At 36.6% G+C, this 27,436-nt stretch overlaps 1 protein-coding gene across 12 annotated transcripts in view; it reads right to left on the minus strand.

The window, feature by feature from the left end:
* LOC131435488 (uncharacterized) overlaps positions 1-27,436 on the minus strand; it is a 682,557-nt gene that overhangs the window by 43,298 nt on the left and 611,823 nt on the right. For all 12 annotated transcript variants that reach the window (XM_058603427.1, XM_058603419.1, XM_058603426.1 and 9 more), the window contains one exon: positions 16,347-16,522. In XM_058603427.1, the coding sequence (XP_058459410.1) occupies positions 16,347-16,522 (176 nt within the window). The remainder of the gene's footprint in view (positions 1-16,346; positions 16,523-27,436) is intronic.

Below are 27,436 nucleotides of genomic sequence, written 5' to 3' on the forward strand. Positions count from 1 at the left end.
ATTCCGCACGGTAATAGCTATCCAACAAGCCATAGATTGTTGAAATCCGTAAATTTTTAACGGAAATATCGATATTTTTGTGTAAGCAATTTTCCCCCCTATTCCAGCAGTAGGAGTTTTGAGCGCTGTATGACAAAGCAATGCTTGGGAGCAACGTAAAGCACGATTTTTTAATACTGTTACATACAATTGTTTCTAAGTACCAAGAAGACTGTGTACAGTATCCTTTTTCATGACATTTTGCCTCGAACCTATTTTAGCACGGTTCGTTGTTGGCAACATAATTGTTCGAATATGACATATGTAAACCAAATAATGGCAGCATTTTCCAGTTGAAAGCAATTCCATAATTATATTGATTTAAACTACTTACAGCAATAAATGCTGGAAGAACATAACAACCATATACCATTCGAATCAGTTCGTCGAGATCGGCAAATGCTTGTGTGACAAATAATTTCACTCAATTTTTTTCGGAGATGACTCAACCGTTTTCTACAAACTCAGATTCATACGAAAAGTCGTATGCTCCTGAACAATGTTCCTGAATTGTGTTTGGATCCGATTTCTGGTTCCGGAACTACAGGATGATATGTGAAACGAAATTAAAATTGTGGACCCATTTTTCTCGCAGATGACTGAACCGATCTAACATTCAAGTGAAAAGTTTTAAGATCCTGTAAAACATCTTGCGGATTGATAAAAAAGGTCATCTCACTGCTAGGTGTATTAAGCACGTTTTTTTCAGTATTCCACGTGGAATTTTCGAGATATGATTTTTTGAAATTTTGCGTTTACAAAAAAGAATCTTTTTCAACAGCCTATACTGTAAAATCTAATAAAGATACAAAAATTGGTCCAAGACATGAAATGTGCGTCGGGCTTTAGCTGATACGCAAGAAAAGTACTCCACGAAACACCAGAAAAAGATCACTAGGTGCAAGCAAATTCTATGAACTATATTTGCGAAAGCGTTTGAAATTCAATTTTATACATAGTTCAGAGAATTCAATGAATGAGAAACTTTTTCGATTAAAGTAATAAAACAATACGATTTTCTGAAACTGTTTAATAAAGAGGTCATCTTCATGAAATATTTAAAAAATATGAAAATATTATGTATAAACGAACTTGTTGTTCGCATAGAAAATCGACGATGCGAATTAATATATTCTTTTTGGGTCTTCGGGAATTGCTGCAGGCGCTTCGACTTGATTTCTATCTAGTATTTCTTAGGACTGCCAATAGCTAACCTCGAAACCTCCAGACTATCCCGCAAGATGTTGAAGCTAGAAACGAATTACAACCGTCCACTGGCACACATGTTCACTAATGAATTCTCTACACCATTGCTTGGTAAATCGAGCCAGGAGAGCGGGCGTGTGTAAATAACATAAGGAATAAAATTCTTTTATCATTATTAATTACGTCAATACTTAAGCCTTGAACTCAAGTTGTAGATGGAAACGCATGGTATTTAGTTCTAATGGCATGTGATACATGAATTTAGAACTAAATATCATGCGTCTCCATCGGATGATGACAATTTGATGGAGACGCATGGTTTTCCGAATGATTTATTTGTTTAAAGTCTGAGAACGTCCACATTTTTTAAAAATCTGAAAAAATTACAGCGTAATGTACTCATAAATGATTTATTTTTGATGTAAAATCTAGAGTGGTACCAAAATTGTAAGTGCGATTAAAAATAATTCGAAAATTTGGAACATTTTTTTTACATGAAATACATTTTGAAAAATTCTGAAAAAAAATCAGAAAGGTTTCCGATAATTCATGTTTTTAAAATTTTTTTGATAAAGGAGTTTTTGAAAAATTTAAATAAAATTAAAATCAGAAGAACCACCCTAACTTCACCAATATGGCAGTTAAAGGGTTAAAATTTTTGGGAAAATCATCTCCAATATAAACCATTTCAATTAGCGTATATCAATTTTTTTTTCTGTTTGTGGGCAGTTTATATATGAAAACCCGGCTACACCCTTTCAAACCGATTGTGTTCAAATATTAGGCTGATAATAAAGTATTGAGTGCATGATTAACATGAGTCTATCACCGCGCAATTAAAACATTTCAAATATGATTGATATGTGCTCAAAATCTAAAAGGTAACCGATACCAATTAAACAAAACAAAAAGCATGTGTTGTACATATCAAACATTGATCGAAAAAAATTGGAGATACATATGTCCAAACTACCTTTGCCAATGTACACCTGCTATTCTGATTCGCTGTTTTCGATCTTCATTTTGCAGCGATACTTTTTTCTTGGGATCGAATTGCATACCATTGTATTTGGTATGATTAAACGTTTTCGAATGTTCGAGTTTCGATGAGATGCTTCACAGAAATGCAAACCATCGAATGGGACCAGCAACAACAGTTTCCGCCACCACCATCACTGATACATTTTTCACACTTGCCGCATGCCGAGAAACATCACACTGTAGAACGGATTACTATATTTAAAAGGCTTTCAAATAAAAACTCTTCCAATCTAAAGTTCTGAACTGAGCACGATTACCGTTCGTTTCCGACCTCCATCATTTAAAAGTTTTCTTCAAGTTGGAACTGTTTGTGTCCGGCTTCGGAATAGTGGAAAATCAGTAACTAGATCCCGTACGGTACCGGCTTTTACGATGCTTCTGCAGAAGCTGTTAAAGAATCCATTTACATTTGCTTGTCATTCCACTCACACCCACATGTATATTTCGGTCGGTCAGTTACCAACTACGGCGGCAGGACAAAGAGGACTTAAAGGATTTGTTGGAAGTTTTTAATTATTCACGATAAGAATAATGGACGCGTTCGGAACGCGCGACCGTTTCTAGAGTTTGTTTTACACTGCCGGTTCGTGGGTCGCACAGTCCTGGCCAGGAATGAGTGATTTTTAGATAATCAGTGACAGATGAGTTGTTTCTCAACTTCAATCGAAGGAGTTGATGCAGTTAAACGAACCATTCCATAGAATAGCTACAAAATGGGCCTTTCACACAGCCGACCAGGACAAAATTTGTACGTATTAGGTTAGAAATGATTATAATTAGGTAGATATTTTATTAATAAATAATATAAATATTATGGTTAAACATTAGTATGTAAAACAAGAGTAACTAAAACACCTATTATTAATAACGAATCGTATGAACAACAAAGATGAAAGGCCAAATGGTCAAAACACTTGTACTACTGTAAAACGTTGATGTAATACACAAAAATAAGATTAATAAACAGATATTTATGCAAAAAAGCCGACCAGAACTCGAATGACAAAGTTAAAGTCTTAAAAATTGATAAATGAAGTTGGTTAAGAAATTGTGTTCTACTTTTCACACTACTCATTAGTTTTCGGTTTAGAGCGAAAAAAATGCAGTATCAGTATTCAACCGAGAATCGATGATGACAGAAAACTCAAATTCAAAATTTTTTCTACATCACTTTTATACACTCTTCACAACAAAATTGAATAGATTTCTTTTACATTAAAATTTGTACAGATTTCCTAATAGAAGATTGTTTTGTCGTAACGAAATGAAAGACTTTGGCATTGGTACACTCTTTCATTGATGCGAAAAACGAAAATGCTTCGCCTCTATGTGTTTGTTTTGAATGCGATTTACGAATCAGAGAGTAAAAAAACGAATGAGAGATTTTTAAAATGAATTCCTTCTTCGAAAACACGGGTCATCTTTCGACTATGTCCAAGACTTATGTTTAAAAAGGGCGAATGTATTTTTGCATGCACTTTTTCAACTTTTTTTGCATGTCAACTTGGAAACTAGTACCAAGTGTGTCAGTTTATAATGTGGCAATTTGTGAATGGAAATACATGTTGATAATAAGTTATATGTTAGAGATAGTTCATTCAAAGTAGTTGCCTACGAATACCATGTCGTTCATCTTTTAATCTTTTGAATTTATCTAGTTGTAAAGCCATTTTTACACATCTTCATAGCTAGCTAAGTGCTGCTTAGCAAGCGTGTGAGATAGATGAAAACAAATAATAGTCGATAGGGGCCAAATCTGGGATGTGTAGCGGATCGGGTAAAAGTTCTCATCTAATTGCAGAAAAAAAGGTTTTTAACTGCTTTCGATGTGTGTGCAGGATCATTTTTTGCAGCAAAATGAATATCTCATATCTCACGGAGTATTCTGGTTGTTCTTCGAACAATGCTTGATTAAATTTCATCATTTTCTGTCGGAAGCAATTGATAATTACAACTTCCGCTGACTTGAGAAAGTCACATAACAAGACACTTTTAGATTCCTTAAAATGCACTGCATTGTATTCTTTCCTAAGCGATTAGATTACATGGTTGGCTAGGGTCAACCCATGCACAGTGGGGAAAAAACGATCAAAAACGCGACTTTGCTTAATAATTTCATAAAAACATAAGCAAATATTTTCAAAATGAGTATTGCTTATGCAAATTTTTCTGTAGAATCGATTTATGATAGTTAGAAGATCCGCAAAATTCACTATCATGCCCGTTTTGCTCCAATTCCTCTTTTTTCTGACTTTGCTTTGAAAACTAACTGTGAAACTCAGGAAAAAATTCAATTCAACCAACCGGAAGGTATTACTGACATGCTCATAAGTTAGATAAATGGATTGTTTTTAATAAGATTGACCGCAAACAACTGTATTCTGTTTTACCCCCAGTCATCTTCTTCCATGAATTTACAGAAAAAAATGTTCTACTGATAGGTGTTTGGACCATTTTTGGTTCAACAAGACAGTTCTATGTTTCGCATATAACCTCAAATAATAATTCACAGATAGTGTTCATGATCGCATGCTACGTGCTACATCGTTTTACCCCAATTTTCCCACTAATATAATTTTATGTCGAATTCAGATTCAAAATCCCGAAGCAGATCCAATATGACCTACCAATATTGGTTCATATTACGTGCAAAACATCTGTTATCCAATTCAACACAAAGGAAAGACAGTACTAGCCTGTTTAACCCGTTTTACCCCAATTTATTTCATAAGTCGTATTTCTGGTTAAACTTTCTTTCGCATACTGAAAGCAGGCTGATTGCGGTTGATGTAAATCGACTGATATTACGAAGAAAGCCCTAAAAATAATATTACAAATTAATTCAATAACCGCACGAATCTTGTTATACCGTTTTACCCCAATTTATCCTTTAACTGAGTCTTAAGATTTTGCTCCACATTTGAAAAATAATTCGAATGTGACTAAGAATACAACTAAACTGCTATGCTGTCTATTTGATCGGTAGCAGGATATGGTTTCTATGGTTCTTATTTTTATTGAACCCATTTTTTTTATTAATTGTCAAACGCGTTGAAGGTGAATTGATTTGCAATGTTGTTAAATCGAGAAATCTCTGAAATTTTTTTAAAGAAACGGGAAAAACAAAATGTTTTTGAGTTATTCAGTCAAAACTCAAAAATGTCCAAAGAGTTCGTTGAAGGAAATGTGAAATGGTGGATAGTTTCATTCAATTCTCGTTGGAGAAAACACGGAAGCGTGAAACGATTTTTCGAGAGAGAGTTTGAGTGGCTCGATAAGGAATTCAAGGTAATATAAAAACGTATGAATATGGACATATTGTAGAGTCGTCATTGTATTTTGCTGAATATTCTATTTTCAATCAACGAATTGTGATAAAATCGAAACAATATATTTGCTTCTGCTCTAAGAATCAATATCATTGAAAAATAGATAGAAAATTATGTAATGCTGCTGTTAATAGCAATGCGAAAACTCGAAGTGCTTATATTTTCATCTTACTCTTAAAGTCCATTTATGCAACAGGGTCAATTTTCATATATGAGATGACAACTGGAGCTGAGATTAAAGAGGGTATCGTTACCCTAACTAATTTATATTTGACTCTGAATCCCCGTTTTATAAATTGTTCTTGCATATAAATTGAAAAATTGAATGCGAATTAATATTATAGCAATTTACAAAGCTATGCAAAATTGTTTAATATATCTCTACTCGAAAATTCGTTTTGATATTTCTAATTATTTTTTTGCATATAGCTGTTGACTCCAGTGGACTGCTTAAGAAACCAAAAATCTTTTTCTAAATCTATATCTAAACCTACCAACTATGAAACACTTAGTGAGCAGACGAAGGAGAAACGTGGACAATCATTAGCCAGGATGCACTGCCTACATGAGCTACTGAGAGCAGCTCAAACAACTGCACTCAAGGCTGCTCGTCCTTGGACGAAACGGCTTCTAAGAATGCTAAGATTGGGTGGAGAAGATTGGTCTAAAGCTACGGTTGGTGCTGTATCAAGTTCAAAGTTCAAATATGAGCCATCAGCTGAATTTTCTCGAGATGATGAAAACAAGACTTGGTAAAAAAAACCTTATATCAAAACAACTATTCCATTTAAATCAATTAGTTCTGATTCTTATTCAAGGTTAGTCTAAATATAAATATAACGCCATAACTTCGTTTATGCGAAAAGAAATAGGGCAGATAATATTTGTCCCTTATAAAGATATGATAACATACCGCAATACTATAATTCCTCAGTTTAAATCACCAAATTATGAGATGGGCTATCTCCGTTGTATAGTAACAGTCCGTGAATTAGTAAAAAATGATATCAGTCGCCTCATGGATTTACCTGAAATTAGAAATAAGCTACCGTCGAGTGGTTCAGTGGATTGCATCATGTACGTAGCAGCTGGTCCGGACTCGGCAACAGGCTTTAGCCATTATAATACTGCAAAGTTTCTCGGGAAAGACGACTCATTGTTGACCGAACACTACATGTGCTTGAAAGTTACCAACAATGATCAAGATATATATATATATATATATATATATATATATATATATATATATATATATATATATATATATATATATATATATATATATATATATATATATATATATATATATATATATATATATATATATATATATATATATATATATATATGTAGGAGTGAGCGAGACAGTCATAGAGGAATAAACCAAACCTTGATTCCCTAACGACAGTGTGTCGAGAGCTACCGTGAGAGTAACACTATTATTTTATAACCGCGTGTATAATCTGAGTTAAGTGATTTGTTCAAACACTACATTGGCAATACCTTTTTATAATTAAATATAAGAAAATGTTACACACAGTGTCTTTTCTTTACATGGGGGCTCAACCGGGATTGCCTCCAGGTGTTTGATTGCCTGTTTGAAGCGATTTTAGTTCGAGAATTTTGATCGATAAATCGAGACGCCATCTTGCGTGGCCAGCGAACGAAAAATTGCCTAGTGTTGTGAGATCAGGGAGAAATTTCCTCATTTTGTTTTGCGAGAGTGATGATTCAACTCACAACGGATGAAGATGTTAGAGAGTCAAATTTCCCTGCGAGTTCAGATCAGTGTTAGTGAGATGTAAAGCGATACAGCGTAAATAATGCCCGAAAGCGAAGAGCAGCTTTCGCAACTTACTCTGAAACAACTACAACAAATATGTGCTGAAGGAGATCTTTTAACCAGTGGCAAAAAAGTAACTCTCGTACAACGAATACTACACAGTGATACAGTCAACGACGGCGCTGCAGTTAATGTGACAAATTCTGAAGATCCTAAAACATTCACACCGAAAAAATTGAAGCAAATAGACAACATGTCAACAGACGGAGAAGATAATGTGCGGTCGCCGCAGTTTACTTTCCATGACATTGGCGATTCCCTGGAAAAGTTTTCTGGTGAACGTTCCGATCGTAATGTGCGCGAGTGGCTGGATGATTTCGAAGACACATGCGATAATTTTGGTTGGAGTGATGTACAAAAGTTTGTTTACGGTCGACGATTACTGAAGGGCACGGCTAAGCTGTTCGTGCATAGCTCATTTGGGCTCAATAACTGGAATACATTGAGAGCGGCCCTAGAGGAAGAATTTGAAGATAAAGCAACGAGTGTGGAAATTCATGAGTTACTGCGTAGTCGCAAAAAGAAGAGTGACGAAACGTTTCTGCAATATGTCTACCACATGCAAAACATTGCGAAGCGTGGTGGTATAGACGAGGAAGCAGTGTGCGAGTATATCGTTCGGGGTATAATCGACGATCCGGTGAATAAAGTGTGTTTGTTTGGAGTGAATAAAATAAATGAGCTTAAGGTTCGCATCAAACATTACGAGAAAATGAAAGCACAAACGCGAGAGTGCAGTCGTGGTAGTGTGAAACCTAACCTAAAACTCGAGAGAGACAAAGTTAAAAAGACTTCAAAAATTCCCGACAAGAATGATGCGACCGAGTCCACAACCGAAGAAGTACGATGTTATAATTGCGGAAATCGTGGGCACTATGCAAACGACTGCGATATGAAGTCTCGTGGACCGAAGTGTTTTGCCTGTGCTGATTTTGGACATCGTGCGAAAGAGTGTAAGCAAAAGAAGGAAAATGTGCCCGAAGTGAACATTCTCAGCGAAGAGAAAATGCCCGTTCTCGCGATCACCGTAGCTAATGTTGAGCTGCGTACACTGTTTGACACGGGAAGTCGATACAATTTAATCTGTGAGAATGCATACAAGCGAATCGGGGAGCCAACGCTCACCAAGTGTCCGATGGTTTTTAGTGGTTTTGGTGCAGCAAAAACGCGAGCGTGCGGCAAAATTATTATCGGTGTATGTGTTAATTTGGAGGATTATTCGGAGATGCCCTTTTACGTGGTGCCAGAAAGCAGTATGTCCTATGACGCTATTCTGGGTATGGATGCCTTACATCAGTTGGATGCAGAAATCAACAAAGAAGGAGTGAAAATTAAGAAGAAGAAGGAAAGTGTGTGCGAGTGTGATGAAGACGAAGTGATGCTGATTTTGAAGGATGAAAATGAAAGTGTTATTGATGTATCACCGCGATACGCTGACACTGTTAGAGAAATGATTGGAAAATATGTGCAAAAAAGTGATGTCAAGAGTCGAGTGGAAACAAAAATCATTCTTCAAGATGATGTTCCAGTGCGTGTCACACCGCGACGGTTCGCGCCGAAAGAAAAAATGATCATCGAAAATACCGTTGATGAATGGCTCAAAGCCGGTGTCATTAGAGAAAGTGTCAGTGATTATGCAAGCCCCGTAGCACTTGCTCCCAAGAAGAACGGTTCAATGAGGGTGTGTGTCGATTACCGAAAGTTAAACCAAAAAATGGTAAAAGATTGTTTTCCAATGAGAAACATTGAGGATCAAGTTGACAAACTTAAAACCGCGAAAGTGTTTACAACACTTGATTTGAAGAATTCCTTTTTCCATGTACCAATGGAAGCGTCGAGTCAAAAGTATACAAGTTTCGTTACCCATGCGGGACAGTATGAATTTTTGAAAACTCCGTTCGGATTGTGCAATAGTCCTGCGAGCTTCAGTCGGTTCGTGGCAGATGTTTTCCGCGACTTAATTAAAAGTGGTCAAATGATGATTTATGTGGATGATGCTATTATTCCGTCCGAAACCGAAGACGAGAATATCGAAACATTGAAAGAAGTGTTCAAAATAGCTGAAGTGAATGGGATTGAATTTAACTGGACGAAATGTCAGTTCTTGAAAAATGAAGTGGACTATCTTGGGTACGTCATTGGAAATGGCAGTTATCGTATTTCGCCCGCAAAAATTCGTGCCGTAAAGCATTTTCGTGAGCCTTCTAATGTGAAAGAGTTACAACGTTTTCTCGGGCTTACGAGCTACTTCCGTAAGTTTATTTCGAACTATGCGATTATTGCAAGGCCGTTAACGTCCTTACTGAGGAAGGATGCACGGTATGAGTTCGGTGATCTTCAGCGACAGAGTTTTGAGTCTCTGAAACAGTGTCTTGTGTCCGATCCGGTATTGAAAATATACGATCCAGCTGCCGAGACAGAGTTGCATACTGATGCCTCTATAGATGGGTACGGCGCAGTGCTACTACAGAAGAGTGATGATGGAAGACTACATCCGGTATACTATATGAGTCAACAAACAACGGACGCGGAGAGAAATTATAGCGCATACCATCTAGAAGTATTAGCAGTCGTCAAAGCCGTTCAGAGGTTTCGTGTTTACCTGTTGGGAGTTCCGTTCAAAATTGTGACGGATTGTGCGGCGTTTCAACACACGATGAAAACGAACCAGCTAGGACACCGTGTCACAAGGTGGGCTTTGTTGTTGGAGGAGTATGTCTATACCGTGGAACATCGAGCAGGAACCAGGATGAAACATGTGGATGCGCTGAGTCGAGCACCAGTGATGCTGACGACTAGTGATCCGATGATTGAATTGATCAAAAGTGGTCAAAAGAGAGATGAAAAATTGAGAGTGATTATCGAGCTGTTGAAGACCCAGCCTTTCGAAGATTATTTTGTGAGTGATGATTTATTGATGAAATTGGTTGATGGTCGTGACGTCATTGTAGTGCCCCTCGAGCTTCAAGGCGAAGTAATTCGTAAAGCGCATGAGAGTGGTCATTTTGGTGCGCGAAAACTCGAAGAGGTGATTAAACGTGACTATTATATTTCGAACCTGACAGAGAAAACGAAAAAATACGTTGAATGTTGTGTCAAGTGCATTTTGGCGAGTCGGAAACGAGGAAAGATAGATGGATTTTTAGCCCCGATTCCGAAAGGTGACGTGCCTTTTGACACGTATCACATGGACCATTTAGGACCAATGGATGCCACTGAAAAATTGTACAAGTATCTGTTCGTTGTTGTCGATGCTTTTACAAAATACACCTGGAAATATCCAACTAAAACTACCAACGCTAACGAAGTAATCCAGAGGCTGAGAAATCAAAGTGAGTTTTTTGGAAATCCACGACGAATCGTGAGTGATAAAGGAGCTGCGTTTACATCTAACGATTTTCGGGATTACTGTGGAGATCAGAACATTGAACACGTAGAAATCACTACCGGTGTACCAAGAGGCAACGGTCAAGTAGAACGAGTAAACCAAGTGATCATAGCGATGCTTACGAAACTTAGTGTGAGTGATTCTACGAAGTGGTACAAACATGTCGGAAATATACAGCGATGGATAAATGCGAGCGTTCATCAAAGCACGACTGTATCTCCATTCGAGGCTATTTTCGGCGTACAGATGCGTCATGAGTCAGATATACGATTGTGTGAGTTATTGGAGGAAATTCGTTTGTCACAGTTCGATGAGCAGCGGAGCGATATCAGAGCAAGAGCCAGAGGAGCTATTGAGAAGGCACAGTCTGATCAACAGCGATACTACAATCTACGAGCACGACAGGCACCTACCTATAAAACCGGCGATGTAGTTGTGATCAAGCGAACCCAGTATGGCCCAGGGAGGAAGTACGCAGCCGAGTTCCTCGGACCGTACAAAATAACCGATTCTAAACCTAACGACCGATACGATGTAGAGAAAATTAGCGGAGAAGGACCGAAGAAGACATCGATGGCAGCTAGTCATCTGAAGCCGTACCGGATCTGGGGACCAGAACCTTTGCAGGATGCCCGAGTTGTAGGAGTGAGCGAGACAGTCATAGAGGAATAAACCAAACTTTGATTCCCTAACGACAGTGTGTCGAGAGCTACCGTGAGAGTAACACTATTATTTTATAACCGCGTGTATAATCTGAGTTAAGTGATTTGTTCAAACACTACATTGGCAATACCTTTTTATAATTAAATATAACAAAATGTTACACACAGTGTCTTTTCTTTACATATATATATATATATATATATATATATATATATATATATATATATATATATATATATATATATATATATATATATATATATATATATATATATATATATATATATATATATATATATATATATATATATATATATATATATATATATATATATATATATATATATATATATATATATATATATATTAACCCAAATCCTCAATCTGATACATTTTGTCGAGTTCGCAGTATGTCGTGGGTCAAAGAAACAGATAGTATCACACTGCAGTTTTACCGAAATTTCTTCAATGAAATTGAAGAAATTAATAATTCTCCAGTTGTTTTTAAAAGTGCAAAAATGGAAGTAAGATTAACTGTTATAAAACCTTCAATTACAGTTATAAACCATAAAATGTATTCGGATCGCTGAAATTTTTTACGTTATATAAACCAATATTGATAATTTGTATTGAATCTGCTTCCGAATTGTAGATCAAAAGGCTCAATTAAAAAAGGCCCACTTAAATAAAATTGAGGTAAAACGGTATAGCAAGATTCGTGCGGTTATTGAATTAATTTGTAATCCTATTTTTAGGGCTTTCATCGTAATACCAGTCGATTTACATCAACCGCAATCAGCCTGCTTTCAGTATGCGAAAGAAGGTTTAACCAGAAATACGACTTATGAAATAAATTGGGGTAAAACGGTATAGCAAGATTCGTGCGGTCATTGAATTCATTTGTAATCCTATTTTCAGGTCTTTCTTCGTAATATCAATTGATTTTCATCAACCGCAATCAGCCTGCTTTCAGTATGCGAAAGAAAGTTTAACCAGAAATACGACTTTTGAAATAAATTGGGGTAAAACGGTATAGCAAGATTCGTGCGGTCATTGAATTCATTTGTAATCCTATTTTCAGGTCTTTCTTCGTAATATCAATCGATTTTCTTCAACCGCAATCAGCCTGCTTTCGGTATGCGAGAGAAAGTTTAACCAGAAATACGACTCTTGATATAAATTGGGGTAAAACGGGTTAAACGGACTAGTACTGTCATTCCCATTGTGTTTTATTGGATCACAGATGTTTTGCACGTATTATGAACCAATATTGATAGATCGCATTGGATCTGCTTTTGGATTGTAGATCATAATTCAACTGAATATTATAACTAGAAAAGAAATGGGGTAAAACGGTGCAACGAGTTTTCTGCTGTCAATAAAACTATATGCAATCGATTTGTTAGACTTTTTTACATCGGAAACTCTCTATTCGCTCTTCTGCAAGTTCTTCGGTTTCATGTTATATAGTTAATCTTGAATACAATGCAGTATCAAAAGGGAACTTGGGGTAAAATGAACATGATAGCGTTTCGTGTGGTCCTTCTAAATACATGGAATCGATTTTACTGACCATTTTACACCAAAAAAGTGCTTTGTGGTCAGCTGTATCATGCCTCCAAAAAAATCGTCGCGTTTTTTGGTCCATTTTTCCCCACTGTGCCATGCTTGCGGTTAGCAAAATAAATCCATTTCTCAGCTCTCATCACGATCCGGTGCAGAAATCCCAAAATTTCGCTCATTGGTGTTCGCTTCGGCGTCTTCAAATTGTTTGGGTTGAACTGTGTGACCTTTCACACTGAAAACCTCACTTTCATATAGTTTCGACCAACGTTCACAAGTCGTGAGTTATAGAGCATGTACTTTTTAAGTTTCAATAAGAATTAGATAGGATCCAGGAGCACTTTTTTTCAAAACAACGTAATGAATCAACACTCCATGCAAATGATCTTTACTTCGCTTAATTTTAGCTTTTAATTTCATCAAACATGCATATGAAACATACTTTCATTTGACAAAAGAGCAATGGTAGCCAAGGAATTCTTAGTGTCGTACCAAGCGGGATTTACTGGGGTTAGTGCCAATAACGTCCGAGTATCTGGGACGCTATCGAAGACCTTCGAGTCTCAGACAGAGCTACGGCAAGGTGATAGACTATCTTGTCTCTTGTTTACCATTGCTTTGAAAGCTGCTGTGATTCAAAGAATCAATTATGATGGCAAGTTGATAGATGTAACTTGAAAAACATATTTAACAATTATCAAAAGTTGTTTAGGCTATTTAAAATGAAGGTAATACATCCAAACTAACCGTTTTATATAAATTTTGAGAAAAACCTTCATGAAAATCCATCACACTTTATATTCCAGTGATGCACGAATTCTAACTATAAACTTCTATGCTGGATAATGTTTCATCAGTAGGGCAGAATTTTGGACTTTACCACACAGCAAAAAACTAGCCGTGGCCGAGTATGCTGTGTCAGTTCGAATTATGTTCTAATTGAATATCGTAATCCAATAATAGCCACACTGTACTATTTGGAATTAGCATACCGAATATCAATTGTTGACTTATAATATGACTCGTTCCATTTCCTCACCCCACTGCCACAGTTGATTCAATAACAAACTTTTGAAACGGAATGCAAATTTAACTTTTAACTTTCTTCCATTCAAACAACGATTTCTGTTTACCCTGCGTAGGAATGATGAGGAGGGACATAGAATGGCAAATATGAATCCTGCAGTAAGCCACAGGAAACAAAGCGTACCTGTCTAACTCGAAGCCCCCGTGCTGTTCCGGTGAATGGGTGGGGCCACAAATTTTGAACCGGAGCTCATTTCGACAAAAATTATGACCGGAATATATTTGCTCACGGTCGTTGTGCTTGCTTTCTTAACTTGGACTCAAAAGCGACCGTCACTGCTTCCCTGACTTCGCCCGATTCACCTCATCCAAATGTCAAGGCAGCAGCGATGCATAATTTTAAGTGTTTCATTAGCATTTTGTTTTGTGTTTCCCATTACACAAATTAAGAGAGGAGTGGTGGAGGAAGCTTTGCAAAAATTTGACATTCTGCTTGATAGAAATTAGTTCGGATCCGCCCGGTCAATTCCCTCGTTACGGGTGAAAGGTTGTTACGAATTTTCTAATCGAAACAGAGACAGCTTGTCAAACGAAGCATAATCGTAGTGATGGGGAATTTGGAAATTAACATAGGAATCGAAAATGAAGGAAATGGAGCTTCACCCAGTGCTATTTCGCTTGTATTTCTTGGTGTTGGCGGAAATTCCTGAAAAGGAATTGAATTAAAAGCAAACAATTTTCTAAATGGGTCCTATAATACATTTTTGTTTTTTTGTATGTAAATTGGTTTTCTATGTAAAAGTATTAGATTCATTTACCTTCTGATGACGAATGTATATTAGCCATAGTTTAGTCTTTTGTATGGCTAGTCTAAGTCCGAAAACAGAGTGGGCGAAAAAAGCTGAGCCAAACTTGGTGCTGATCAAAGCGGGAAATGTACTTACTGCAAATCAAAGAAACCCTGTCAGAGTAAGAGTTAAACAGATTTCTGGTTTGTGCTCTAACAGGCCAACAGACTTTTAACGAACTAATGTCAGTCACCAGCTTAGGTCAGCTTCTCGCGCTCACTCTGTCTGCAGCCTAAGGGTGGGAGACCGGTCGTAATGCTTACTAAAATGTATAGGTGATTTGATTTCGCGCCAGCTCAAAAATGAAATGCTAACAGGCAAATAATTCCCCCACGCTCAGTATACTTTCTTTCTCTCAACCATCGATACCGGGAAATTAATCTTAACTTTCCAAAAAATCCATTAATCTAAAACAGAAGACAAACATAGAAACCACCTTCCGAAATCGACCGCATCTCTTCTGATTCGATTGGCAAAAATAAAGAAAAATTTCCCTCCGATAGCTCTCAATTATGCCGTCAGCCAGCAAAACATGGAAACACACTCTCGGTTTGTTTCTCCTACTCGTGGAGAGTGGGGGAATTGGAATCGCGGAAAACCCCGAGGCTGTGAGATGGCACGGCACTTCCTTCGCCGAAAGTCCTCCCGGGCTGACATGGAAAACACATTTTTCACATTCAACCACCTCCTAGTGGGCCGTGCCAAGATTGCATTCGTTATTGATTTGTGGGACGAATCGAGTGCGTGCGGTTCATCGAGCTAATGGGAAAGTGTAACAGCCACACATGCATTGCTCCTTTGTCGGACGGCTGGTATTGATGACTTCTGCCGAAAAGCTGGCTTCACTTCAAGTTTCGCTCCATTAGCTCAAATCTATACCAAACAGACAGTAGTTGGTTAAGTAGGTTCAGAATTTGATTGACCGGCATTAAAATAGATTTTGATCCGTTGGTTGAAATGTATATGGTGTTTTGATTATGGAACCAGAAAGCAATGAAGACGCACATTGAGAACATTGAGAACGGCCAGCACCCAGGCCCGTGCACAGGAATCATTCAAGGGAGGGTGGGGTGGTGGAGGGGTTTTTGGTTGACGATTTAAGGAAGAAAGGGAGTTCCGAACGGTGAGGAACGCGCAAAAATTTGAAAGAAAAGTTATTTGCACTTTTATATAATAAGTACTCTATTGTTCATGGAACGTAAAGCTGAAGCCCATTTAGGGAGCGGGGGTTAAAACCCCCATACACCGCTCACACTACCTCCTGAGCAAGGGCCTGCCAGCAACGGTTGAGTCCGGATAGCAACAAATAAATGCTTTGTTGTTGGAAGCAAAAGTGACCTTCATCCGTTAATGGATCTTCTGTTTCACTGCTAATTAACAAGCATCAATCAAGACCTTACCTGCACAATATCACCGTACGCTCCTCCGTGGGCGGTGAAGTTAAAATGGCACAAGAAAGGATATGCATTTTTTGCATTGCTCTGCTCCTGTTGCTTTAGAAACTGCTGCAATTGATGCGGCTGCAGCTGGAGTTCGTAAGTGCGCCCGACTTCTCCGTATAATGTTCGGTTGCATACTGGAAGAGAAATAAAAGGGAGAAAAGTCACCTTGAGTCTGTAGTGTAGTGAATGTTAATGTAATAGAGAGAAAGAGTTTATAGTCTGGATGGAATATCTTGTGCAATTCCGAACCGAGTTTATAGTGATACGAAGTTTAACTGATCTATCTTACTAGGGGTAAACAATTTTTCCTTCGCCCAAAGAAAGGTTATAGAATTTCAGGAAAATTCGGTTTTTAACGGAAGCCCCGGCAATACTGGATGTTATGTACCATTTGAATCAACTCGAGGGGATCATAAAATCGAAAAGCACCCGACCAGCAAGTGGTAACAAGCTCATAACAAAAAACAGTTTTCTTAACAAGTTCTAGTGTAAATTTGGTCTCGTTAGTAGTTAAATTACCGACATTTTCTAACAACTAACGAAAAGGGTAAAAAAATTCAAATATGATGTGTTGATCGAGTAATACTAATTTGAAAGCGATAAAGGGGTCACAGATCAAATGTATCGTGGAAATGTTACCGAATAAGCAACATAAAAGTTGGAGTACACTTTTTTGAATACCCTAATTTTAGTTAAAAATAAGCTCAATGAAGTAATGTTATAACGGCATTTCCTGAATAACTACACACCTAGGAAAAATCGTGAGTATTGACACGAGTGGAACGATCGACTGAAATTCCGTACAGTTTTTCGGCTTCGCTGAAATTGTAACCTTGAAGAAATGGGGCTGGGCATGTTATAAGGATGTCGGACGACAGCCCAGTGAAAATGATTCTTGAATCTAATCCGACTGTCGAAAAAAAAATTGAAATGATATTTTTTAATTTAATTTTTTGGTTCATTTTGAAATTATTGTGAAAAAAATCAAATTATTTTTTCATTGTATATTTTTTTTTGGTGTGCCCTTTTGATTTCCTACAACTTCTTCCTGGACGCCATTTTTGTACGATGAACGGTTTCCGAATTACAACGAGAAGAACTTGATCATTTGCATGCACCCGTAAACTGTTTTAGCTGTAACTTCTTCATTTTTCAAAAGGTACGGATGGGATAGCCATCAATCTGTAGGTTTTAATAACAGCTTTAAAATAAAAATTATCGAAAAAAATTAAAACCCTGATTTTTTTTTAATTTAACTTTTTCGGATTATTTTGTAATTATTGAGAAAAAAAATCAAAAAAATTATTTATTGTATATTTTTTTAGAGTGCCCAATCGATTCCTTACAACTTCTTCCTGAACGCCATTTTTGTACAATTAACGGTTTCCGAGTTACAACGATTTGAAAAAGGCAGTTTTTGTGAAATGCAAAAATACATACGCCCTTTTTAAAAATCAGTCGTGGGTCGGATTGACCTCTCCATCGGTTCAAAACTTATGATTTGCCATACTGAAGCCATGTGCAAATTTTCATCCAAATCGGAGAAGGTCGAGTCTGATGATCTGCTAAGCATTTCTGGAATTGTAACTGTCGTGAATACGACTTACTTTACTATGGGATGCCTTTTCAAAATTTACCCGGTACAAGAATGGGTAGAACTTAATCGTGAATATCTCTTGTTTTTTAAGGCATAATTTCTTCCCAAATAATAATTAATTATGATAAAATTTTTAGTAGTGTGAGATATCCAGAAATAACTCAAAGTTAAAGTTTTCTAAAACGTTTGCTATGAACAATAACTAAGATAAAATTCAGTCCAAAATGAGGTGCTCAAAAATACAACCACATGAAATGAACTAATCAATGCACAAAGCGTATCGTGCAAAACCGACACAGTAACACGAATTTTTCAGTAATTGAATTCAGTAGGATTGCGACACGTTTTGTTCGTTAGTAAAAAAAGGCACTAACTAATCAACTAACCATAAGTATTTTTAATTGACAAATATGAGAAAAACATTTGTGCATGTTGTTTAGGACGGTCAATTTAGTCATTCATTTTATAACCAAAATGCTCTTATTATTGATTTTCTTGAATATAGTAAAATTATGCATTATTTGTTACAGATAAAAATCTTTGGCTACTGCTCGTTCGGTTCATAAGCAAGAGATGTAAATACTGAGTGTAATACTTGTTGTGATCGACTGATCACCTATACTTAAATGCATTACCTTATAAACTCTTTAATACTGAAATACATGATAGTTCCCATAGACAATACTATCAGTGAAAACACACTGCAACTTTATGAGTTGACATATTCGATCAGTTATTATGAATCTCATAAAATGTTTTCTATGAATATTCTTATGAATTTCAAATTTCCAAATTCCAACAGCAATATACAACAATGTACCAAACATGATTTGTCACTTCCCAAAAGGTACCCCTGAAAATACAAAAATACGAATATATTATATTTTTCGTAATAAATTAAAATATTTAGCTTCATCTGATTTAAAACCAGTATACTCGAAGTCGGTTCGAATGGCCATCAACTAATTTGATGTACAAACTCTTCTAGTTTTTATTCAAATTCAGAAGATTTTATAAACTTTTGACATCGTACTCTAACTTTTTGTTGAATCCGAAAATATGCAGTAATTTTAGGTGGAACCATAACCGGATGAAATTCAGGAATTCGGTATGGACCCACGAGACCATCTATCTGAATCTAAGTTTGTGAAAATCGGTCAAACCATCACTGAGAAAAGTGAGTGAGATCATTTTTGGGATATATGACCACTATTTCCGATGTGAACGGAATCCGAAATCTGGAACCAGGTAGCCGAGCTCGGATCATTTAGCTGTATGTTAATAATGGCTACCGATTGGTGCTGTTTTGAGACTAAATTATTATTTTTTTTACATTTTTACCTTTTTCACCTTTTTCCATATACATAAAAAATAGGTATAGAATTCGCTCAAATTCTAGAAAAATTTTCCGAGACTTGGAGGGCCGAGTGTTATATACTAATCGATTCAGCTCGACGGATTGAACAAATGTCCGTGTGTGTCCATATGTGTTCGTATGTGTGTTGTAAACAAAGAGGTCGAGATCTCAGAGATGGCTGGACCGATTTTGATCAAACCATTTGCAAATGAAAGGTCTTCCCGTCACCCTAAACGCTATTGAATGGTTTTGAGATCGGATGTTTACTTCTTGAGTTATACGAACACGGAACGACCGAAATTAGCTCTGCGCCTAATTCGTATTACTGTTTTTGAATTAGTTGATTTTAACAACAAAATTTCCAAAATAACTATAAAATTAGCTAAAATTGAGAATTTACTTTGCTGAAAAAACTCTTAGTTTTAGAGAATGTGTTTAGTTGGTGAATATCCTGGACTCAAACCAACAATATTTCAATCCAACACGAAATTCTCATTGACAACTAATTTTGTTATTAAAATCAGAAAATTTGTTTCTATTTATCTATCACCATCATTACTGAAGGACAGCACAAAAAAACCAAAACTGAAATGGGTATTATTAACAAGTTTATTAGCCAAAAACTCATGAGAAGTGTCAAAGCAAAACAATCCATTAAAAAGCTAAAAAGGACAGTCTTATTGAAACTGCTTGAACATTGTTTTGATGTTTTTCGCATGTGTTCGATATATCTTTATTTAAATTTCTAAACCGATATGTAAAAATGTCGTAAACTGTTAGTGGAAATCGTATTTATTCAGAATTTGTGCGCACTTGAAGCGATTGTGCGTAATAATGTTTTTACGCGGAACAGTGAAGTGAATTTCGAATGTTTCACTCTAATTGTGATGAAGTTTTTTTGTATCTTCAAACCTTCCGAGCTGCGCCGTCCGGTGTACTATTTGTATTCGGTTTTTGTTTTCCGAGTGCTCAAAGTTTTCAGTAAGAATGAAGAAACAGTGATTTAGAAGAAAAAAAATTCAAAAAGATGTTTACGTTTCGTTTATGTCTTTTTCTCCAACACAACATCGTATTTATACCTGCCAATATAGAAAAGACAACCGCGTCTGATTTTTTTTCGGCAGTAGTGTGCCATCTAGTGGCTAGTAGTCATTAAGGTGTTACCGTTTCGGTGACAGGGCGCCATATAGCTGCAGATTGCAGAAGCCAATTCAACCATTCATATTGGTTGAAAACAACATTATATTTCTTTAATTCAACTAAAAAATTAGTTGACTGTATATGAAGTGTGCCTTAGCTAAGAAATGACAGTACGTTTATTTTGTGAATTCAACTAAAAAAAATAGTCATTTCAACAAATATTTTATTATTATTAAGGGAATGAGAATAAAAAATCTAAATCAGCAAAAGTAAGATTTTTTTAGTTGTCTCAAAAAATAACTAACTAAAATCAGTAAATCAACAAAATTTTTCGCGAAAATGCTGATTTCGGTCGTTCCGTGAAGTTTTATGTCTAAATTTCCAGTTTTTTGACAATATCTGTCACAATTGACCTTGAAAACAAAATATTATTTTAAACTTAGATTTCGCACGGTAATAACTATCCAACAAGTCATAGATTGTCAAAATCCATCAATTTTTAACGGAGATATCGATATTTTTGTGTAAGCGACGTTTCGCCTTATTCCAGTAGTAAGAGTTTTGTTTTTGGGAGCAACATGGAACACGATTTTATATACAATTGTTTCTAAGTACCAAAAAGACAGCATACTTTTTTAGGGAATTTGGCCTCGGACCGATTTTAGCACGGTTCGTTTTTGGCAGCATAATTGTTTGAATATGACACTTGTAAACCAGATGATGGCAGCATTTTCGAGTTGGAAGCAATTCCATAATTATATTTATTTAAACTACTTACAGCAATAAATGCTGGAAGAACATAACAACCGTGTTCTACAAACTCAGATTCATATAAAAAGTCGTAAACTCTCAAACGCTTGGATCCGACTTCTGGTTCCGGAACTACAGAATGATATGTGAAACGAAATTAATATAGTGTTACTCAATTCATTTTCTCATTCACTTCCGGTTTAGGGGATCAGAATAAATTGGCTCATAACGGCACGTTCCCCATAGGGGATACAGGGTGATTAGTATAAAAATATCCATTTCACAAAAATTTACCAGGTTTATCGGGTTTGTAGATTTGGATAGTCGATAACCAACTTATTTCAGTTTAAGCGATATTCAGTTTTCGATACTGGAGTTACCCAAAAATTTAATTCGCACTACGATTCCTCAAAGATGTCTGCACTGATTTTCAAACAGCTCGAACCAAATGTAAACTATGCAGCTCCTGAGGTGGATTTAACTGACTTCGGCTACACCGATTTTAGAATTCCGGTTACAGTATCGAGTCGTTTCTCAAAGCTGAATCGTTTTCTCAAAAAAGGCCAAATCGAATATCAAAAATAAAAATTCAAGTTAAAGGAATTATGGTCCCATACAAAATTAATAAATTTTATTCGATTCTGGAATTATAGGGTGGTGAGTTTTTAAAACACATACCGAAATAGAAAATGACAATCCAAAAAAGCTTCTAAGTTGAACTCAAAACTATTCCAATTTATTCGTGATATTAATTAATGGCCATACGAATCGTTTTCGGTTATGCTGGTTCCTGAATACCGGTTCTGTAAATAGCCGTAAACTCTGAAGTGGAACTTATTCCGACATCTCATGGAATGTTCAATCGATTATTACACGTTTAGATTTAAATTCGATCCGCTTTGAAGTTTCTACACTACAGGGTAATGAGTGAATAGAACTTTAAATTGCCGCTTGAAACGACGGTCATTAAAATAATGTCATGAGAACTAAAACAGCGAAAAATATTCATGCACAAAACACATGCGGATGATTAAAAAAGGTATCATCTCACTGCTAGGTGGATTAAGCACGTTTTTTTAATTGGAATCGGAAAGCGGTCAAAATGACTATTCGATCTGATATCTACGTTTATACTACATGAATGATTTGTCATACTGAAAACGAGTGCAAAGTTTCATCCAGGTCAGAGTATACGAAGACTGATTTCTTGTTACCAATTTTAGGAACTGCTTAAAACGAACATTTTATTTCCATCGACAGGGAATTTATTTCTGAGTATCCGTAATGAAATATGTGTGTTGAAAATAGAGCGCAGTTAAAAGTGCATATTAAACAATTCATAAAAACATAAATCGTAAAATGACTGAATTTGACAAGACTGATTTGAATATGTCTCAAATATACTCCTCTTTTCAATCATGCTTTTGTACTTAAAAATATGTCAGAATGCATTTAATATTTTGTTATAGATATACTATTAAAATGTCTTAGAAGACGTAAATTTATGCGAAATTTTCTAGACGTAAATTTACTCTGCCCGAAGCCTTATAGTTCTAGAGTATATTGTTACATTATTAGCAGTGCTTTCCGCATTTGAAAAAAAAAATTATTCACGTGTATGAAAATAAAATCAGTTGTTTGAAATTCAGTTTTCGCATGGCCATGTCCGAGGCGGCAAATTAGTTCCGAAATCAGTTCAGATTTCTTGTCTCGGTACTTTAAAAACGATTCACTCAACACTGCGGTTGAATCGTGTTTCTCAATCTGCCCTGCCATGTACGCTTCACACCGGATGGCAATCAGCATCGCATCAGTGCGATCGCCGCAGCGGGAACCATAATCAGTCAAACAAAGCTTACACGAGCACCTCTCATATCCTGTCTACATTTTCTATCTCCTGCCAGTTTTTCTCGTCCATTTCTTCCCACCAGCTGCGCTATCGCAAATTCGTAAAATTTGATACTCTCCTAATGCTAGCGTTGGGAATTCGCCATCGCTATTCACTGGCAAAACACGTCACTCAACGTCGCCGGTTTTCATATTCACCGGGTGGGTTCAATCGCTCTCTTCTTATCCTGCCGCTCACGGTGAAACGGGACATGAAAAAATATTCGTTACCAAATAACATTCTCATCCATCATAGAAAGTACGATGCCACGGAATACACACGAGGGATCGACTTGGTTCAGTGCAGCTCCCACCCCACTTCCCCAAAGGCGGAGACAAATTGTTTCGAGGCATCCCGCAAGGATTTCCCAAAGATTTCCCATCATTTACTTCAAGCCGGCTGTCAGTAAAGGGAGAGCATACTCAAAAGTACGTGACACTGGTGGCAGTGCTAATGAAAAATATTGTTTCCCATCTCGTTCGCTGTCACTTTTCATACGTCAGCTGGTTGACACTTTCGCGAATGCTGCTGCCGACGGAGGAATCAACAAACGAACGCGAAGTCTAGTGGCCCAATTTTTACGTGACCAACTCTGTTGACACTTGAAAGAATGCTCAAAAAGATTAGATTAGACAATCAATCCTGACAGCGTAGTCAGAATATTTTTATCTCTTCGGAAGGCTGATGACAGCGCGACAAATGGCAACGAAAATATGATCTCGCCGGTAACTTGCCTATTGATTGGTTGACGATGTTGCTTTGAATTGAATGCCATTGAAATGTGTTTTTTTTCTATTGTCACGTGGAAACATGAAATTGACTGGAGGTATATTTTGCTAAGAGAATTTGAAGAATCAAATCAGACTGTTGTGCGTGCATCTATAGGCCTAATTTAACGGACAGGTTCCAAAATTAAAAATAGATTCGAATTATTGATATTATGAAAAATGACGAATAATGAATGATCAGATTAGCTCTAATGAATGTGATACAGCATTGCAGTTGATTCTCCAATGCTACTGAAATTCAATCTTTGCTAGGGGACGGGTATAGCGTGATGGGCAAGTCGATGCTATTCACGCATCCCACTTGGGTTCGATTCCCAACCCAGAAGGGGGGAAATGGGGTCAGCAAATTTTTCTGGTCCGAAGAGGCGAATGACCTTAAGGTTAAAACTTCATAATGTAAACAAAAAAATCTTTGCTTTGTTTGCAAGTCCGCCGCCTGATTGTATTGCACCAATCACATTCTGTTGTCTAAATTAGAAGAAAATGTTTCTCCACTCACAAAAGTAAATTTTCAAACAAAGGACAATAAAAATATCCAAGATGCGCCATGATGGGTTTTTCATTGGCATGAGATAAAAATTTCTACATCTACTCCAGTTTCACTGCACTTAATCAGTTTTATACACGACTAAAAGCTTTTCTCTTCTCGAAAGAAATGAAATTTCTTTCATACCCTCAGTTTTCCGCCGGCCTCCGTTTTATCCTACATGCACACCCATCACCACCTGAACAGTGTATTACTGTACAACTGCTGGCCGGAAACGTATAACTTAAACCGGATCAAGCAAATAAAATGCCATTCATCATGCTTCACCCCCGACCCGCTACACCCGCAGTGCAACATTGTAGAGCGACCCAAGGCCGCGTCTCCAACGAGAGCATGGTTTCAACCTTCCAAGTGCAGAAGACGGTGCACCTTCACATCGGCAGAAAGCGGCTACTCGCCACCGACTCATTCCTAACTCCCGATGTAAAAGGATTCCCGCACCAAGTAGCAAGCTTCCCGACGATTTCCGCAGTCATACTCCACAAGAGCATGGCAACGACTGTAATTTACTTATTATCAAACTATGCAGTGAACATAAAATTTTATCCCTTTAAATTACGGAAAGCGGATTAATAGTAACAAATGAAAATGTATGACCGAGGCAGTAGAGCGAACTTGTAAATGGAAAACCGAAGGCAGGAATACAGGAAGAAAAGAACCAAGGAAGGCTGGTTGGATTTATTTTGTAGACAGGAGCTCTGTCTACTGTTGGAAGTTTTCTCGAATGGGAGAATTGAAAGCATGATAGTAATTACATGAAACAATATACACAAAAAATCTAACCAGCTGATGGTGGTGATACGATTGGCATGTTGCGAAAGTTGAATTTGTCGAAAGACGTTTCGTCGAAGGAGTTGCAACGCAAAAATCGGACACAGACTTCCGAAACAAATTTTTCTATCTGGTTTTTGCATTCGAAATTTTTGTCCAGCTCTTACAAAAAAAAAATATTTTAAAACGAGTCTTGCATTGCAAAACTCGTTTCCGATTTGTTCACTAAATGCTTCCATCGGGTTTTTGCATTCCAAAATTTACATATGGGTTTACCAAAATAAGTTGCACGTATCCGATTTTTACATTCAGGCATTCACTGAAGTTAACACAATAATGAAGTGAATCCATGTACGAACCACCGTTTTGTTTACAACTGGAGACTCCAGTGTGCATAATCCCATTGACTCATGAATCCACTAGCGCACACTATTGAAGTAGTGTTAACGAATCAAGTTAAATGTGGCAATTCCGAGTTCATGTTTTCAACAGTATTGAGAAAATCAGAATCACTATCATCATATAATCATAACCACTTTACTAGAAATATAGCAGAAAGAATGAAAGAATTTAAATGAGTTTATTTAGTCGGTCGCTTCGTGATGCATTGGAAATTTATTCAGCAATACCGTGTTGGCGGAGTACTATCATTAAAACCATATATGCTGTGATTAATAATAATTATAATAATAAAAAACGTGCTTAATCCAACTAGCAGTGAGATGATACCTTTTTTATCAAGCCGCATGTGTTTTTTGCATGAATATTCTTCGGTGTTTTGGTTCTCATGACATTATTTTAATGACCGTCGTTTTAAGGCGCAGTTTGAGATTTCAGTCATTTCGACATTACCGTGTCATGTCGAAACTGAATATCGGATCGAATTTAAGCGTATTACAATCGATTGAACATTCCATGAGATGTCAAAGTAAGTTTCATTTTAGAGTTCTACGGTACTTCTAGAGTCAGTATTCAGAAACCAGCATAACCTAAAAGGATTCGTATAGCCATGAAGTAATATGACGAATGAATTGCAATAGTTTTGAATCCAACTTTGAAGCTTTTTTGGGATGGTAATCTTCTATATCGGTTTGAATTTTAAATTTTTTTGAGAAAACGATTGAGCTTTGAGAAACGATTCGATACTGGAAATAAGTTTATTTGGTTATCAACTATCCAAATCTGCAAACCCGATAAACCAGATTATTTTATGTGGAAAAGATATTTTTATACTAATCACCCTGTATCTCCTGAACCGAAAGTCGGGTCTGACTAAAAAGAAAGATTTTCTATAGGATTTTAAGATCTTTCATTTGAATCTTAGATCGGTTCAGCCAACAATGAGTTACAATTTTGTTTCGCATATCATCCTGTAGTTCTGGAACCAGAAGTTGGACCCAAACGTAATTCAGGAACCTTATTTGAGAGTATACGACTTTTCATATGAATCTGAGTTTGTAGAAAACGGTTGAGTCATCTCCGAGAAAATTGAGTGAAATTATTTGTCACAAACGCATTTGCTGATCTCGACGAATTGATTCGAATGGTATATGGGTGTTCTGTTTTTCCAGCATTTATTGCTGTAAGTAGTTTAAATCAATATAATTATAGAATTACTTTCAACTCGAAAAAGCCATCATCTGATTTACATATGTCATATTCGAACGATTATGTTGCCAAAAATGAACCATGCTAAAATCGGTCGGAGGCAAAAAGTCATGAAAAAAGATGCTGTGCACAGTCTTTTTGGTATTAAGAAACAATTGTATGTAACAGTATAAAAAATCGTGTTTCACGTTGCTCCCATGTATTACTTTGTCATACAGGCTCAAAACTCCTACTGCTGGAATAGGGGGAAAAGTCGATATCTCCGTTAAAAATGAACGGATTTTGATAATCTATGGCTTATTGGATAGCTATTACCGTGCGGAATCTAAGTCTAAAATAATATCCTTTTTCCAAGGTCAATTGTGACAGATATTGTCAAAAAACTGAAAATTTTGACATAAAACTTTCTATAACTCAGAAAGTAAACATCCGATCTTAAAACCATTCAATAGCGTTCAGGGTGACTGGGAGACCTTTCCTAGTTTGTCCGAAATCGGTCCAGCCATCTCTGAGATCTCGACCTCGTAGTTGACAACACACATACAGACACAATTCATCATTCAATGATTGATCTTAAATGAATCAAGAATCAGTTTAGCACA

This window comes from Malaya genurostris, chromosome 3 (assembly GCF_030247185.1).
Source record: "Malaya genurostris strain Urasoe2022 chromosome 3, Malgen_1.1, whole genome shotgun sequence".
NCBI lineage: Eukaryota > Metazoa > Arthropoda > Insecta > Diptera > Culicidae > Malaya > Malaya genurostris.